Source organism: Pyxicephalus adspersus, chromosome 7 (assembly GCF_032062135.1).
Source record: "Pyxicephalus adspersus chromosome 7, UCB_Pads_2.0, whole genome shotgun sequence".
NCBI lineage: Eukaryota > Metazoa > Chordata > Amphibia > Anura > Pyxicephalidae > Pyxicephalus > Pyxicephalus adspersus.
Window position 1 is genome coordinate 6,796,890 of NC_092864.1, and position 18,861 is coordinate 6,815,750.

Sequence of the window (18,861 nt, forward strand, 5' to 3'; positions counted from 1 at the left end):
ATATTCCAAAAAAAGTACTGTACATTCAAAGATTGTGGTCAATATACTATATTTTATAGGATGACATGATATGCCTTTCTATAGTTCAGCTCCTCCACAGATCACTATTACTGACAAAGTTGTTGTAAATAACAAAGAGAGTTCCTTACAAAGTGTTATTTCAGGATTCTATCCGGTGGACATTGATATTAAATGGCTTTGGGATGGTGAGATTCTGGACAATGTTATGATCGAAAAACCTAAGAGAAAGTCGGATGGGACATATGGTCTGAGCAGCTCAGTAAAAATTACACCCACTGGGGAGGACAGAGAGCGAATCGTCTCCTGTAGAGTCCAACATGAGTCTCTTACTGCCCCTCTCCAGGAGGACTTCCAGCTGGTGTATGGAGGTAAAACATTTTTACATTCACAAAGTGCACTAAATGAACACAGGACTGAGCAATACGTAATAAAAAAAAACTGCTAGGGAATTACAAACCATAAACCAGCCTCTCACTACCAGCCCCAGGTGAATGAACCATGCTTTATAAACCATGCTTTTTGCCTTCCTCTGGATCAACTATGCATATGGGTTTTTATTACCTGGGATGTGCTGGTTTGTAGTATGTTTATTTCACTATTAACTAAACGTGATTGTCTTTTTCCAACCTTACTAACTATGTAACATTCCAAACTTGCTGTTAGTCTTACTATCTGATTCTGTAATCTTCACCATTCAGATAATGTTGTGGTACTTCAGCATGTGGGGATAACAAGTGGGGAATACCTTTAGAATAAACCTTTTGCTCTTCCACAACACTAGGCCAAGTGCTGGTATGTGGGACAGGGTAAGGATGTGCCAAATAGTACATAACCGCTGTCAGTGCTGGGTAGACCCATATAGGTCACAAAGTAGAAAAATAATGGATGGATACATACATTCATATATACATATAATTTGTGTTTGTCTCTGGCTTTGTTGTTTTCTGGTTTGTTAGAATTTCTTCTTCATTAATATGCAGAGGTGGTTATAATTTCTTTTTTAGCTTCTAACACAGTGGATTAGCAATAGTATAAAGTACATAAAAGAAAGCATTGCAATTATGTATGTATGACCCTTTTATTGCAGATATCCCATCTGTTCATATCACTTCCAAGTGGAGAGACTACTGGTACAAAAATCATGTGAGAGCTACCCAACGTATTTTAAAACTAAATATATAAACATAAGGTAACTCACAAAGCATGGTCTGTACAAATTCTATCTTTGGGGGTTGGTCATAAAGGTGTTGGCTTTCATGGCAATGATTGCATATTGTTTACAAAGAGTCAGAAAATACCTGTTTATTACCTAATACTACAAAAAAAAAATGAAACAGTTATTTGGAAGCAATGGAGGCCTTTTCAACTGTTTTTAAGCTTTATATGAAATGAAAAAAAGCAGGGTTTTTGAATCTGGAAGCCCCCTTTAATAAAGAGACTCCCACCGGAATGGAGCAGACTAGACTTGTACCTGAAGACTTGTTCCCATTCACCTCTAGTGCTTTGTGATTGGCTGAGAAAAGGGATCCCTGAGGACCGCTCAAGCATTATCAGGATTTCCCTTTCCTCAGCCAATCAGGGAGCGGAGCAATCAGTGGAGCTTTGCTGTGCAGACAGCTCCGCTCTCCTGATTACTCCCACAGCCCTAGAGGAGCTCTGACATGTTCTGTATCTGTAACACATACTACAGCTCCTCTAGGCCCCGGAAGCAATCAGGAGAGCGGAGCTGTCAGCATAGCAAAGCTCCACTGATTGCTCCGCTCCCTGATTGGCTGAGGAAAGGGAAATCCTGATAATGCTTGAGCGGTCCTCAGGGATCCCTTTTCTCAGCCAATCACAAAGCACTAGAGGTGAATGGGAACAAGTCTTCAGGTACAAGTCTAGTGCTGAATAGCTGAGAAAAGGAAAACCTCAGCCAATCACAAAGCACCAGAGGTAAATGTTGAGCCTTGTCCTCATTTAACCCCTAGTGTCCGGTGATCCCTCACTGTCAGGGGGAGTCCCATGGCTGTGCTCATTTCATGCATGAAGCAGCCGTGGGAATCATCCTGACATTGTGGGATAATTTGTAAAAAAAAAAAAAAAGTTTCGTTACACAAACACACACACATTTAATAAAACACTTACACCTTACAACCCTTTCAGGGAATGAGTAAGGGCTTTTATGTACCCCTGTGCTCATTCCCTGAAAGGTTTCAAAGTAAAACTGTTATAAACGCTTATGTTAAATTGCAGCAATTTGCAGTAAAATGCATATAAGGTCTTTATAAAAGTTTTTTTAGCATTTTAAAGACAAGCTTTAAAACGCTTATAAAAGTGCATAAAAACGTATATAAACGTGGTAGGAATGTTTACATGCATTTTTAAAACTGCCTGTGTAGACCCAGCCTTAGAGATAACATGGTAAGTCTGCTACAAAAAGGAAGAAGCATTTCCTAGGACTCATCTCTACTATAATTCAAACTGTCTCAAGTCACAAAATAAATGGCTGCAGAAGGGGCTGATCTGTCCTAGGACATGTTTGGTCTATTGGCATTTTAAAATGGTATTTACTGGTCCTGGATTCCTACGAACCGATCACTAGATGTTTTTAGGCAAAGCCCAACAAAGCAGTGCGTTTTTTTCATGCTACAAGTAACATCTGAAAAAAATGTGTGGAAAGGCTACTTCCATCTACCACCTGTCAATTAAAGAATAAAAAATGGACCCATTCAGTCCAAAGCTAACTTTCTCTTTCAAAGTATTTTGCCAGGTTTAGGAATGTTTGTAATATGGGCCTCGAGGCTTTGGGCGGGGAAGGAAGTGTCATCTGTTATTGAAGAAAAAACCCTTGTCATAAACAGAACAAGCGCTTCTGCATGTAGTTTGTAAAATTTGGGGGTGAACCCATCCGGGCCCGGGCTTTTGCCCGCAGGAGTATTTCTAATTACCAATGCCACTTCCTCCTCCGTGAAAGCTGATTCCAAGCTAGTAGAAACTTCTGGATCTAGTTCTGGTAAGGCTGTAGAGGTTATATAGTCCCGAAGGGAGATAGGAGTGTTCGTCGTGTTTTGGATGTTATACAAGTCAGAATAGTATTGTTGGAACGTCTTCAGTATCTCTTGGGGTATGGCAGTAACATCACCCTTAGCGTTTCGGACAAGGGGAACATAAGTAACTGCAGGCCTTGGGTGCAGCCCTCTCGCCAGCGTGCGGCCACATTTTTCCCCATATTGATAAAAAGATTTTCGGTATTTGTCTCTATACTTTTGATGAGCTAAGTCATACAGTTGTAGGAGATGTCTCCTGGCTGAGGTCAGTTCAGCAAACACATCTGAGGTCATATTGTTTTTATGTAGTTTTTCTAACCGTCGTATTTTGTCAACTGTATTAGCTATGTCCTGGGATCTAATCTTTTTAAGTCTCGCCCCCTGCTGTATCAGCACTCCACGTATAACTGCCTTGAGTGCCTCCCACTGAAAAGGGAGGGAAGTATCATCTAACTCGTGGTCTTTTAAAAAATATTTGATAGTATCCAATATTGCGCCCGCACAAACTGGATCCTTAAACAAAGAGTCGTTGCATTTCCAGGTCCACTCCTGGGGCCCCAGAGAGGGAGTCTGGAGGGTAAGCGTAACCGAGGCGTGATCAGACCATGGGCAACTATCAATAGACACTACAGGGTGCCAGTCCAAAATTTTATGGCTCGCCAGGACATAGTCAATACGTGAGTATGTATTATGGGGGTTAGAGTAAAATGTATAGTGTTTATCACTTGGATGCAGAGTCCGCCAAACATCAACAAGTTGGAGGTCATATAGCTTGGTCTTGAACGCATTCAGTTTAGAATAAGATATGGAGGAGTGGCCTGATGATGTGTCCATCCTGGGGTCTACCGGAAAATTTAGGTCACCCCCAATTATCAGGGTGCCTTCCGCAAAAGATTGCAGTTTGGTCAGGTATTGGGCGGCTGCCACCGTTGGTTGGTGATTAGGGGAATAGATAGATACAACGGTGAATTTCTTATCCCATAAGGATAATTTAGCAAAAATGTATCGGCCCATTGCATCAATACATGTGTCCAAAATTCGAACAGGGAGTGATTTATGAAAGGCTATGGATACCCCTTTCGTTTTGCCTTCAGGGTTGGAGCTATGTATCCAAGTAGGGTAGTATCGGTTGCGAACGAGAGGTATCTTTGAAGAGTGAAAATGCGTTTCCTGCAACAACAGGATATGGGCTTTAGCTTTATGTTGACCATATAGGAGTTGGGAACGTTTAATCGGACTATTAAGGCCTTTGACATTAAGGGTGCGAATCGTCAACCCTTGTAAGGTACGTGACTGAGTAGTCATAGCTTTGGTGTCACAAAATAGTTCACCCACGAAAGGGGTCAAGCAGCGGGAAAGGTAAAGTAGGCCAGGCAGGTATCAAAAACTAGGGCAAGGGTATCAAGTAAGGGGTGGTACGGGTTATAGTTGGCTGGGTTGGGCTAGTTCCCAGTCATCAAAGGGGAATAACTAAGGTAAGGTTCAACCTTATTCGCCGCCTAAACCAGTGGGACACCTATGTGAGGTAAAGTGGCAGGAAATAGGCGGAGGGAGGAAGTGTAAATTTTGTAGTCGTATCTACTCAGGGGAAAAGCCAATATTATTGTAGACCTTACAAAATATCTTATAGCATAGGGTAATTAGACCAGAACATTCAATCAACATTGGAGCATATATCACAAGAACATTATGTTTAAACATTAAATATAGTGCACCGTTAGACAACCACCCTCCCATCCACCCTAAGATTCAAATCGGTCCTAGTTGGTAGTGCTCTCAGATGGGCCTTCCAATCCCATTCAGTATCTTCCATCCTTGGCTGCATGCAGGATTAGAGGAATCTGCTAAATCAGAGATTGTACTGGGGCTGTGTGTAGAAAATGTGGGGGACCCAGATACCTGCTTGGTAGGTGAAGCTTGGTCTAGTGCATCCTGGTCATCCATTGGTGGAGGAGATGCTGCACGGTGGCCAGATGTATGATCGGCGGTCTCCCGCGTTTCGGATCCGGGATGAAATTGAGGCCGCGGCTTTGCGGCCTGTTCGCCTGCGGCCTAGTTCCCGGCCGCAAAAAGCCCGGGCAGTCTTCCAGAGATGGGCGTCTCGCCTCCGGGACGCCCCTTCTGACTCCCCTTAAGCTTAGGTCCATTTGTGTTCTGGTTTAATGCACGAATGTGCTGCTGTATTCGGCTGTTTCCCCCTCGCAGGTCACGGAGCTGAGCGGTGCACGTCCTACACCGCCATCATCCGGCCACGCCCCCCTCTTTCAAAGTATTTTAATCGGCAATACTGCTAACCTGACGATGTTCTTTCTGTTGTATGCACAGGGAATGTATTCCTGTTGGATAGATATGTTTTAGGAGTAATGCCGTGTTTTCTTGGATAAAGGATGGATGCATTATTATGTAAATGCTTTCAATTTTAACAACACAATTCTTCCCTCTATTTGTCTGTAAACAACAACCTTTCTATTTATTTTGTCTGCAGTGTTTTTTTATTACACTGCAGTAGTTTTGCTTTTAACTTTTTTCTTACAAAAAACAACTTTAACGTTTTATATTTGTCTTTGATCCTTAGAGTATGTACAAATTTTAGATTTCTAGCATTTTTCTAGTCATTGTAATTGATCTTTCATGACACTAAAAACAAGCACTGCATACAAAGCATTAATTAGTTCTATATAGGGGGCAGGATGAGTGGGTGGCACCTCACTACATCTTCTTCTATAGGAAATGGCAGTGGTCCTCCCTGGTCAATCACTTAGTTATCTACCTGACAGATCATTAAATGATGTTGGGGGAAGACTATACACTCACTAATGTTTTGTCCAAGATAATCAAGATCCTTCATCTTGGGTAACAATTAACATGTGTGTGTACGTACCTTAACATGCGTGACATGTAGTATTACAAAAATATATACTGGGTAATATAATTTTCACAAATGTGTTGCTAATGATTTGGTATTGATATTTGTAAATATTTGAAGACCCTCATATATATATATATATATAATAGTCGTATGTCTATAAAATACCTCTGACATGTCCGGAGACACCACCAGAGAAACCCAGGCCAGCTCATGTCTGATTGTGCAAAAAATCATTTTTTTGGACGATCAATATTCTTACCCCTGATTCTGGTAGTTTTGGCAATCCACTTAACCTGTATACCAATTTTTTGGGTCCCTATTCTTGTTGCCTGGTTGTCTCTGGCATTGTTACATTTGGAGTTACCTATTTGAATCAGGACAATAGCCAGACATCTATGATTTTTATAAAGAGAGTTCAGCAATGATAGCCTAGCTTTTTATTTTATGGTCAGGCTTCTTTAATATCAGTGTAAATGTAAGGAGTATAAAGCAAACAGATAAATAGTAATTTGCATTTTCTTTTGTTCCAGATCTGACAGCACGATATAAAAAGCACACTGTAATTGCCAGTGTAATGCTGGTCGTAACCACCACAGCTATAATTATTATTCTGCTATTCATTAAGAAAAGAAAAAAACGTAAGTTATTTGTAACATTTCATTTAGTTATATTACCATGACCTTCTCCACTCCATGATTCAACAAGTTAATACCAAGGTCTAAGAACCTTTGGTGACTTTGGCATTGGCTCAATGAATGGTGAACCAAGCCAAATCCCAGTGCTATATGAACATATATTTAAACATATATACATTTTCATATTAGTATTGTGGAGGATCTAGCCATGTATGTTTATGTTTATAAAAAGTAACATACTGTTTTAGGTTCTGTTTTAGGCTTACATATAGTTATTTTCTTTTGCTTTGGATTCAATAGACTTAGTTAGAACCCCTATCATTGTTTTCATAGGAAGAGATGACCCTACTAGAAGATCTACAACAATAATACTTTGAATTTCACATCACATTCTGTCCTTATGATAATGGTCATCAGTACAGTGAAAAGCTGACAAAGTTGGAACCCTTTCATACCCCATCAAGTTAAAGATATCCTCTAATTGCCCTTCCACCAGCTTTCCTATTCCCAAATCTTACACTTAGCTGTCCCTGGTCTTCCAAGATTATAGCAACATTACCTGCACAGCACCTTTATCCAGAGACTCCTGGCAAGTCTCCTCTTTTGCAGTATAAGAATCAATTTAAAAAAAGGCCATTTAATTATTAGCCCTAACAATAGCTGGCATTTCAAAATTCATGAATAAAGAGTCACGCTTTTAGACTTTGGGTGAATAGGCGTGATGCAGGTGTGATTCCTGCATCTCAAAGGAGCAAGAAAAGTTCAGTATACGAGTTCAGTGTATAATAGATAATATAATAATTCAGAGATTTTTAAATCTTAGAATTTTGGTTGTTTACCTACCAAAATAAATTATCACCTTGCAAGGCATAATGCTCTTGGCTTGGTGAATGTGGTGCCAGTTCACTTTCTAAAGAATACCTGATCATGTGCAAAAAGAATATAAAAAAACATGATGTTTTTTCCCATGATTGGATAGCTGAAGTCAGCAGAGCTTCCTCACATTTACTCAGGTGAAATATCCCTTGCTAAGTGAACAGCCTATACTCCCCTACCATCATTCCTATCGTTTGGTGTTGCAGGACTTCCAAAGGTGAGAAGGATCAATCGCTTCCCAGATGGCACTTTTAGCTTGGATGTGGATCATTTCTATCCTGAGGAGATTATTGTATCTTGGAAGGTGATACAGCCACCATCAAGTACTCAGCCCCGCACCATAAAATCTAAAATTACAATGGATCCAAACCAAGATGGAACCTTCAACGCCACCAGCACTTGTGAAAGTCTCAGAGGGGAGATTGAGGAAGATGAGGAGTATGTTGTCCAGGCTGTGGTGGAACACAGGAAACTGAAACATCCAAAATGCACAGAATGGAGAGGCGGTTATTACAAGAATAAAGGTATGGGCAATGCTTTATCTGGGACAAGCTTTTTTAAAAAAAAAAGCTTACATAGTTTAATGCTAAATAAAAATTTGCAACCACCATTTCACTAAAATGACCTATTTTACATATCTTACTTGTGACGTTATTATTAGAATTGCCCACAGCCACAGAACAGCCTGGGTCCCATCAATAACCTGCAAGGACTGATGCATTCACTTTCACAAAAAAGATGAAAAGGAAAAGGAAAGATGGTAAAACTTGGTATTTATGAACGCATGTCTTCTGGTGCAAATATTATATGGATCTTTATCAAACTGTCTAAAACCAAAAATAAAATAATTCAGTAGTCAGATAGTACCATCAAACTTGGGAGTGTGAATACACGGTAACATTTTTATTCCTTGAATGTAGAAACCACTGAAAGGTTTTCTTTAATGGTGGACCCATCCATGGCAATTATTAACTTTTCCTTCACTTTCGCAATCTTCTGTTTATGTACCCAGCACTTCCTGGTATAGGGAAGCATGTGACACACTTCCTCCCATGTGACATCAGTGGTGAATGTTGATTGGCTGCACAGGGACCAAACACAAAAACAAGGGAAAATAAGATAAATATTTATCCCTGTTTTTTTGCGAGATTTTTTTTTATCTTTAATCCCAGGGCAGGGAGGGAGAGAAAGGTAGGTGGAACCATTATCAAAGTGAACTATTAACAGACGTATACATTTACTGTAATAATTGTCCATGTTCATATCCAACATACACAAAAATATATATGTCTCTTCATTATTCCTTCCACATTTTATTTCTTTTTGCATGATTGTCTGATTGAAACTTCAGAAAAAGTACAATATAGTAATATACATATATAAATATAATATAGTAATATGATTCTCTGTATTAGCAATACATTTACTGTGATGATTGTCCATTTTCATATCTAACATGCACATTCCTCTATATGTCTCTTCAGCCAACCATTTATTTCATTTTACATTATTGTCTGATTGGTACTTCTGAATAAAATAAAAAATACTCATTACCTACTAATATACAATATACAAATATATATGTATATATAGAAATTTACAATATTGAAATGTGTTTTCTTGTCATTATCTATTCCAGATTTTCTTTTACAGCCAGAAGTTGGGATAAGAAAAACACCAAAATTAATTGTCGGGAAACAAACACAACTGCAATGCACAATGTCACGCTTCTACCCCGATGAGCTGTCTGTGGATTGGTTTTTGAAAGAAAAGGGAAAAGAGGAATTAACCAATATAAACAGCAGTGGGAGATACAAAATTCCTAGCAGCAGCTCTCGGCCTCAGCCAAATAAAACATTTACCCATACAGCTCTTCTAGAGTTCTTCCCATCACCAGCGGATGAGGGGTCAGAGTTCATCTGCAGAGTGAACCATCCCGGTCTGGAGGAACCAATAGAAAGGACAACTGGACCCTTACAGGTGCTGGGTGAGTTCATGATCGGTTCCCTGCTATACCTAAAAGATACTTTCACCTTTATAACAAAAACAAAACTTTAGCCCAGTTCCAAAGAAGAATATTGGCCAGCGGTGTGCATGGTGCTAGATATTCATTATTCATCACTGCTGGGCTTTGTGCAAACACATTGATTACAGGAGATGGAGAAGTGCCACCCTGCACAGGTTATAGTGAGAAGTTCTGGCTCCTGATGTGTTGATGTGTTAATGTGTGTAGGAAATGCACTGAGAAGCATGATTAGCTGACTTCAGAGGCCCCTAAGAGTGTATTTTATGCTTTTTATGTTATACTGGGTGGCGGGGGGGCTCAGTGACTCTGGCATTAGGGTCTTAGGTATATATCCCAGGCAGGATACTATCTACATGGAGTTTGTATGTTCCCTCGTTTGTCTGCGTTTCTTCCTAAAAACCTGAAAGGTGTATTTGCTTCAAAAATTGCCTTAGAGATGTTAATGACACAGAACTATTGAGGGTCATTAGATTTTGTGCTTCACTAGGAGACAATTAGCGGCACGGCATGTGAAATATCTTTGTAGCTCTGTGTAGGTGCATATCATTATATTGTCCAAATATCTCCAGACCAATCACATAACAAGCTCTCTTAGCTTGTTTCCAAGTTGTGGTCAGTCCCTAACAATATCTCATTACACGGTGAGGTCAGGATGCTGCAATTAGGTCCCTCAGAGACAGGTCAATAATGCCTCGCACTAATAGAGTGATCAGTTTATAACTAACAAATAGCATTCATAACCTCCAGGTTTAGAATTGTAAATTGACATTAAAAGAATTGTTCTTTAAAAAGCAGCCTACAGAGGAGGATGAGTAATACTCAGTATAGAGATGGGCTGTGACTCTCTTGGGCAGCTTCAACTGTCATTGAATATTCAGCATCCATTACACAATTTGTATGTATCAGATGCCCAATTCCCTGCTGCTTGTATCCAGAAATGAAGACTACATGGATGAATGTTCAAACGCCTTTGAAATTACATGACAAATCCTGTTGGATAAAACTAAATACTACCAGCAATACCAAAGTGTTGGAAATATTTGTTTTATAGATATTTCCCAGGGTATGATCTGTATATTTCTTTTTTTTAGGCAAACCAGAACTTCAGCAGCCAATTAAACTCTCAGTCACGGACTCAGGAGATGTGGTGGGTTGTATAACCCTCCTGAACTTTTACCCAAAAGATATCAGGATCACTTGGAGCCACGAGCCTCCCCAGAACCAAAAGGAGACATCAAATGAGGAGAAGTACACTGACAATACAGATGGCACATTTAAGCTTGACAGTCAATATAAAATTCCTGGGAAAATCCTAGGGAACCCACAATTTAAAATGAAAGTGTCATGGAAACATGAATCCATGGAAAGGCCAGAACACAGAGAGATCTCCATACAGGACTCAGGTGAGGCAAAAAGTAAAATTACCAGACACATCAAAGGAAAGTAATAACATGGATACAGGGCCTCTAGCTGCCCCACCAGCCGTATTTACTATTGAAGTGTCTCTCTGTTCCTCTGTGCTTCAGAAAGTATGAGACCTTCACTCCTTCTCTCACATGAGGGAGGGGAGCCGGTCATAACCCTATGTACAGAGAGGCCCGCTGGGCCGGCATGACCTGTATGGGAGAGCAGACCCCTGCAGGAGTGGTATGGGTTAATTGTAAGTTGAGGTGAGAGAGAGGGGGGATAGTTAAGGGCTGGGTTAGAAGTGTGGAGGGGTTAAGTACTGGGTCCATCAGAAGTGAGGGACAGAATTTTTGCAGGAAAAAAATTTCCCACCCCCCACCATTTATGTGTCATAGGAAGTGTGGTGGCTGGGGTTTAGGAGGGTAAGAGTCCTGTTGGTCATTTTGGAAGGGCAACCCAGTGGTAGGGTGCCCATTGATGGTGTTATGGTGGGGCCCCTGAGGCATTGCTGGGCCGCTAGGGGCCAGTTTGTTACAAATGGTTAATTACACTCGGTGGAGCAGACATTACCCTTCCTAGACCTGCAGCCTGGTGGTTAAAAATGGATTTGGTTTTTGGATATAGTACAAGAGGGCACAGTGGTTTAAATAAAGGGTTTTGGTTTACAGACTTAGTTATAATTGGTTAAAGAAAGTTTGTACATGTTTAGCAATTTGGAAATATTTTTGGTATATTAATATGCTAATGTATTGTTATGGTAATATTATGTTAATGTATGGTGATGTATATTATTTATTATGGTTTTATTCATTGGTTATTTATTGTTTCATTAAAGAAGTTATCTTTGTTAAATAAACGGATGCTTGCCAGCCATTTTAATCCCAAGCAGGTGTCTGTTTTTTGAGGTGGCGGAGGGATGGCTGGTAAGTAAAAGGGTGGAGAGTGGAGGAGTTAAGGGTAGTGAGCATTGGGTGAGGGAAAGGTTTATAATAGAAGAAATAATTAAGTGCAGGAAATGTTTTAAGAAGGAAATGTTCAGTATGGTAAATTTGGTTGGGAAGGAAAGGTTTGTCAAGGGTGTGTGGTAAGAGGGGGCAACAATCCGAGTTACCCTGGTCAAGTAAACTTGGCTTAGACTCAGGGCTCACACAGACAAAACAAATGGTGGGACTGCATTAAAGTGAGTGTTGCTGGTTAAGGATGTTTTAACTAAAGAATTTGTTATTTTGCCCTTAAAATTTTCCGTTACTATTAATTTCCTATTGTGACGGTCGATCATTTATGACAACTGGCCACTAGGTGACAGAGTGAGTCATTGGCCCTGATTCATCAAGCCAAATCGTATTATCGATCGCGCAGTCGTATTAGCGATCCGGAATCGTGCGCGATCGCGCTATTCAACAACCGAAAAAGCTCGCGCACGAAGCCGCGCTTATCCGACAGTTACAATTACACTCTGCAAACCTATAACCTGGAGCAGTTTGAAGATATAGCAGGTATACAAAATTCAGCAAGATAGAGACTGTTATTGGTATGGTGCAGAATTTACCACTTGTGAGGTGTGTAATCTTAAGGGGCGCAAACAATAATGAAGACCTATCTATAAATAAATAAATTAAAGTCCCATTTAATCACACCCATTTGGCCAAACCCACTCCGTGATACTGCATTGCAGAGGACTGCTCCCATAGGAGACTTTTTATTAACCCATCTCGTAATTTTGCCTCTTGCCGCCTTAGTAGAAACCAGTGACTAGAACAGGAGGTGAGCAGTAATCTCTCCAACAGAGACCTTAAGAGTAAAAAACAATCTGATAAAAGTTCTAGAAATGAAATAAAGAGATACACACTATGCTGCATATTACGATGCATTACGATGCTGCATATTAAAATGTGATAAAATTGTAATGTGATTAAATGTGAAATTATTATTATTATTATATTATTGATTGGTGTGTGCCTTCCTCCTCCCACTGTGTAGGGGTGCAGTTATGTATCAGTATCCTGCACATGGAAGGGGCTCTATCCTTGACTTTCTGGATACATTTACCAGAAAAAGGGACATTTGTATACCATTCCAAGATAGTCCACAATGGTCACTGTGCTTTTTATTCCTTTTGTCTGATGCTCTAATAATATATAGCACATTGTTCTTTTTTTCAAATATGGATACCAATGTGTCTTTGTAACTGAGCCTGTTAAATAACTGTTTGTATGGGTACCTTTACCAACATCTTCATTTGAGTAATTCCTTTATTTTATATCTGTACATTGTTTGTAATTAAATAACTGAACATTAAAGTGAACTGCATGCTGTTAGCATTTATTGTCCCTGGATGTAATACCTATGTGATTAAGTCTTTATTCTGTGCCAGGGATTAGTGAGTTTCAGGGCTTCTCACTTACCCATTGGTCATTTCTAGAACCATCCATCTCATGTCTGCCAGACTGCCACCTAATCTCTATTCACTCAGTTCATTTTTGGAAGAGAAATGTTAAAAAACCTGTCAGAAACTCTCCACAGATGTGAAAAGAATATACAAACTCCATCCAGAGTCTCTTGTAGGAAAATAACATTGTAATTCTATGTTACAAGACTAAAATTACCAACCAAGTTGGGAACCACATTGAGCATGCACATGGTTGTGTTTGCATTGCTGTGGATTATGGCAGAGTTCCTGGAAGAGAGGTGAGGCTTCATATTGCACCCACAAATTAAAGGGCGACACGTGCAAAAGCATTAACCTTTGCAGTTTACTTTTTCTAGGTGTATAGTAGTAGTTTGTCTTGTACCTGGGGATGGTTTGCAGCCACAAGTGTGAAAGTGTTTTCAGTGACAACTGGGATATAAAATGGGTGCATTGGATCCAATGTGAAAAATGTCAACATTTTGAGCAAACATTAGGTAAATCTTGTGTGAAACATTTATAAAAAGCCGGCAATGTCTCATCAAAATGCAGGGCCTAACACAAAACGAAAAAATAGGACCTAACTATGTAGCAGCATTTGGGTTTGGTTGCCACAAAATGGGTACAGTTATGCTGTGAGCATGATTAAACAGTATTTGTTGTCAGTTGCAGGATCCATATTGTTTTTTCATTTCCATGTAGGTTGACTAAAAGACCCCAGGCTCACATTAGACCCCCTAATCCTTAATCCATAACCCTCAGGTCCACATTACAGCTATAAGAGCACTATGCCATAACCTATAAACCCCAGGTTCACATTCCAACCATAAGAACACATACCATAAACCATAACCACCAGCCCCAGACCCACTTTCCAGCCACATACCCCTTCCCACAATAATAATAATGCTTTTTCAACCCAGGCCAGTGTCCCAGCAAAATGCCCTCCTGCCACAATCCATTATCCCCTACATCCACATCCCAGCCATTTATCCCCCCATGCCATAATCCACACAACCCCAGGTCCACAAAGCAGTTTTAATGCCAAAATCCAACCATGAGCCCAGCCAGATTCACATGACTGCAAAATATATTTGTATAGACATGGAGTAACAATGATGCTGCCACCAATGTGTCCAACTCTAACCACATAATGCTCTCAACACTGGGCTGGCACACATGTTCTGTGTTGGTTATGGACAGACTTTGTCCCTTGGCAGGCGGCCTTAGCAATTACAGAGCCTAAGGTGTCCACCTTAGCTGCCTTAAGGACGAGAGTGTGTTTGGAATGTACATTATGCCTTGGTGCCATATTAAATGAACTCCTGTGTGCATGTGCAGAAGTTACATTATTCCAGGTTGACCAATCAAAATATGGAAACACTGTGTAAAGATTTCTTTTTTATAATAAAACGTTTATCTTGTTTGATGTCTGTTTAGTGTTTTCACTGTGTGCAGGAAAGCTAAGATATGGCAAATGAGAAGAGCACAAACCTTGGAAACAAGTAAGAGATGTTCAAAGGCAACCAGCAAGTCATAACACTCACCAGAATTAAAAGGGATGCAGAAAAGGATTTTCATGCAGCAAATAAAAGAAGTGTGATTGCTATATATGAGACATAACAATAAATAAATCCAAGGAGATGGAAAGCTGATTTTACCAAGAAAAGATAGAGCTGCTTAAACATAACAAAGACACGTAGACATAAGGGATTGGCAGCAATTTATCATTTATTTAAAAAAAATCAAAACAGTTTCAATTCACCATTTCTTCTGATGTTGAGGACAAATTCACATGTCCATAGTTGTAAATTTTAGTACTCAGTAAAATGTGCCAATATGCCAAGGGGATAGCGGATAGAGGATCAGCATCACATAGGCATTACAAAGGGCAGTCTGTATTTCTTCAGGAAATCCCACACCAATTCATCAAAATATTTGCATTAGGGCTGTTGTGTGGAAAACTGAGGCTCAGTGGTTAGCACACTGGCCTTTGCAGCACTAGGTCCCAGCTTCAAATCTCAGTCAGTCAGTCATGCGTATGCATGGGTTTCCTCCCACATTCCAAAAACATGCAGTTAGGTTAATTGGCTTCCCCCCAAAATTGACATTAGACTGTGTTAATGCCATATGACTATGGTAGGGACATTAAATTGTAAGCCCCTTTGAGGGACAGCTAGTGACATGACTATGGACTTTGTACAGCACTGCGTATTATGTTGGCGCTATATGAATACTGTGTAATATTATTAATAATGCATGTCAATGGGGGGAAGGCAGAACAGAAAAGGAACCAGGCAAAGACAAACTTAGCAGAGGTAATTGTGGCCACAAAAGAAAAAAAAAAATACAATTACCCCCAAACATTGGAGTTTCAAGTAATATTTGTCCTTTTCCCAAAAATATTTGTCCTTTTCCAGTGCATAAAATATTGTGCTGAAATCATCAGACAGCAGTGAGATTTTAAATAATTGCTTTTGCATTTCCAAATAAATGCCCAGAATGTCTATAATCACTGCAACCAAATCCGGGACAAGAATGTACTCTTCAATAATATATGTGTAGCAAAGACAATCAACTTGAGTAAAGATGGGTGACCCACCAAAACCTATACTCATCCAATTGTATGTTGCTTCCCCACCTCTTAGATTGTAAGCTCTTCTGAGCAGGGTCCTCTCCCCCTCCTGTGTCACTGTCTGTATCTGTCTGTAATTTGCAACCCCTATTTAATGTTCAGCACTGCGTAAAATGTTTAAATTTGTACAAAGTTGCACTGAATGATGACTGCAATTAGTAATATCGATGCTAGTTTTTTATTATTATTATGATTATTCATATATATAATTAATTTAAATTATTATTTTTGGATACAGAACACATGCCACAGCTCCGCTAGGGCTTCTGCAGCAATCAAGAAAGTGGAGCTGTCAGCAGAGCAGAGCTCCGCATATTGCTCCGCTCCGTGATTGGCTGAGGAAAGGGATGACGGCTCAAATGTCATCAAGGTTTCACTTTTCTTAGCCAATCACCAGCAGACTTGAATGGGGAGACTTGACCCCATTCACCTCTAGTGCTCAGGTGTTATTTATTTACTAAAGGAATGCAGGGGTTTTATAAAAGCTTATGCAAAATTTCAGCAAATCGTAGTAAAATGCGTCATGGGCGTTTTGAAAGGCAAGCTTTACAACGCTTATAAAAGTGCATAAAACGCATATAAACGTGGTAGGAACGGTTACATGCATTTTTTAAACTGTCCCTGTAGATCCAGCCTTAGGGGTTGCATAAGCCTGATTTGAATTCAGGACTTTGGATAGCAAGGCAAAGTAAAATCAAAAGTGAAAGTGAATTTTTTCCTAGGCTATCCAAGCACAATGATCGTGAAGGTTCTATTTCTTCTTTGCCTACAACAAACAGGTAATTATTTTATAATATTACAATTATTCAGGTGGGGAAAGCAGGCGGTTAGAGAACAGATGTTTCTATATGAAGGGTAGTGTTGGTTTACACATCTTTTGTTGCAGCTTCTCAGTGCAAACTAGGAGAGATCATATGGTCTGTGTACACAGCAATGCTTGCTAACACATCATGTAAATGTTAGAAATTATTTGACAAGGCTGTTGCCAATACATCTTTCTTCATGGATATATTGTATGTATTTTGGATGGGAAGGCATTGATAATATACATAAGCAGAATGAGAGAAGATATACAGCTAACAATGCTCAGTGCAGTGGATGCAGACATAACTAAAGTCTCTGTGCCTAGTCAGTATTTACCAGAAATCAGATGTCTTCCTAGTACCCCTCATAGGCTTTATAACAAGCAATGCCTCTGTGACTCTGACTGGTGTGTTACATATTTACTTTGTCATCAATAAGAAGAAATGATTATACAGGTTATGATGAAATGGGAGCGGAAAAGCCCCTCACTGAACTAATGTGGTGATTTCTACAATAGATTCTGCCTATGTTTCAAAATTATAATGATTATTTCTTATTTTATGAAAGTGAATCATGGCATGGAAACAGTTTATTGCCCTTTACGGAGTGTACGTTCTCTGTACTTCCAAAACCTTAAATGGATACACTGCCCCCAGAGTTATATCATGATCAGAACCCGTCCACTCTCCCATCCGCTGGGCTGAGCTTGTCCAGAGACACAACTCACCAACTTCCCTGAGCCTGCCATCCATACAGAGGACATTGTCCGCAGCTCTGGCCAGTGCGCCCCCCCAGCGGGGTCCTTCTCCTGACCTTGCTTAGGGGTGCACTGGCCAGAGCCAAGGACCGGACCACTGGATGGCGACTGTTGCCTTAAAGTGCTGCATTTGTTCTTTTGCCCCTGATGTAAATAAATAAGGCAGGGGGCGTGTAAATATATTGTGAGGCACTTGCTGGCAGGATTGTGAACAGTATATATTCTTCAGGTTTAAGACTTATTACAGAGAATTATTACACTGGTTAACAAACATTTTCTGTCACTTATTTCATAATATATCATAAGGACAAACACATAATATTGTCATGAACTGTTTGAACTGGTTAAACAGAAATATATACAGAACTTATATACAGTTAGGTCCATAAATGTTTGGACAGAGACAACTTTTTCCTAATTTTGGTTCTGCACATTACCACAATTAATTTTAAATAAAACAATGGCTCATTGAACAAAAAGATTGCATACAAATGTGAGGAACTAAAGCCTCTTTTACACAATCACTTCAATTCAGGGGCTCAAAATGAAATTGGAAAAATTAAAAAGCTGAAAATAAAATGTTAATTTGTAATACTTGGTTGAAAACCCTTTGCTGGCAATGACAGCCTGTAGTCTTGAACTCATGGACATCACCAGATGCTGGGTTTCCTCCTTCAATGCTCTGCCAGGCCTTTACTGCAGCCGCTGTGTGTTTGTGGCCTTTCTGTCCGAAGTTTAATCTTCAACAAGTGAAATGCATGCTCAATTGGGTTCAGATCAGGAGACTGACGTGGCCATTCAAGAATATTCCACTTCTTTGTTTTAATAAACTCCTGGTTTGCTCTGGCTGTATGTTTTGGGTCATTGTCCATCTGTATTATGAAACTCCTCTCAATCAATGTGACTGCATTTAGCTGGATTTGAGCAGACAGTATGTCCCTGAACACTTCAGAATTCATTCAGCTGCTTCTGTCCAGTGTCCCATCAGGGATAAACACTAGTCTCCCAGTGCCATGGCAGCCATGCACACCCAAGCCATCACACTGCCTCCGCCATGTTTTACAGATCATGTGCTATGCTTTGGATGATGAGTTGTTCCACGCCTTCTTCATACTTTGTTCTTGCCATCATTCTACTAAAGGTTGATCTTGGTTTCATCTGTCCAAAAAAATGTTTTTCCAGAACTGTGCTGGCATTTTTAGGTGTTTTTTAGGAAGAGTCCGAACTAGCCTTTCTAATCTTGAGGCTTATGAGTGGCTTGCACCTTGCAGTGCCACTCTTAATATTGTTGCAGTTTCTTGGATGGGTATTTCTGTTTCTGCAGCTTAAGGATGGCTTGTTTTACCTGCATGGAGAGCTCCTTTGCCCGCATGTTGTCTTCCATATACTAGCATC

The 18,861-nt window shown here is 39.9% G+C and overlaps 2 protein-coding genes across 3 annotated transcripts in view; both read left to right on the forward strand.

Annotated features, from left to right (window-relative positions):
• The first annotated feature begins 9,073 nt into the window (after nucleotides 1-9,073).
• On the forward strand, nucleotides 9,074-11,082 carry LOC140334484 (uncharacterized). Its single transcript, XM_072416761.1, has 2 exons — nucleotides 9,074-9,417; nucleotides 10,548-11,082. The coding sequence occupies exons 1-2, from the start codon at nucleotides 9,150-9,152 to the stop codon at nucleotides 10,901-10,903; spliced, it is 624 nt and encodes a 207-aa protein (XP_072272862.1). The 5' UTR covers nucleotides 9,074-9,149; the 3' UTR covers nucleotides 10,904-11,082.
• A 5,540-nt stretch (nucleotides 11,083-16,622) lies between these two features.
• The window catches only part of LOC140334993 (uncharacterized), a 39,659-nt gene continuing 37,420 nt past the window's right edge, over nucleotides 16,623-18,861 (forward strand). For both annotated transcript variants that reach the window (XM_072417320.1, XM_072417321.1), the window contains exon 1: nucleotides 16,623-16,684. In XM_072417320.1, coding sequence (XP_072273421.1) covers nucleotides 16,642-16,684 — 43 coding nt within the window. In that variant the 5' untranslated portion in view covers nucleotides 16,623-16,641. The remainder of the gene's footprint in view (nucleotides 16,685-18,861) is intronic.

Bases quoted from the DNA above. Each gene is read 5' to 3' on its own strand.
- LOC140334484 (XM_072416761.1), top strand. From the start codon at position 9,150: ATGTCACGCTTCTACCCCGATGAGCTGTCTGTGGATTGGTTTTTGAAA. The intron at 9,418-10,547 runs GTGAGTTCATGA...TCTTTTTTTTAG, and splicing joins TGGACCCTTACAGGTGCTGG to GCAAACCAGAACTTCAGCAG.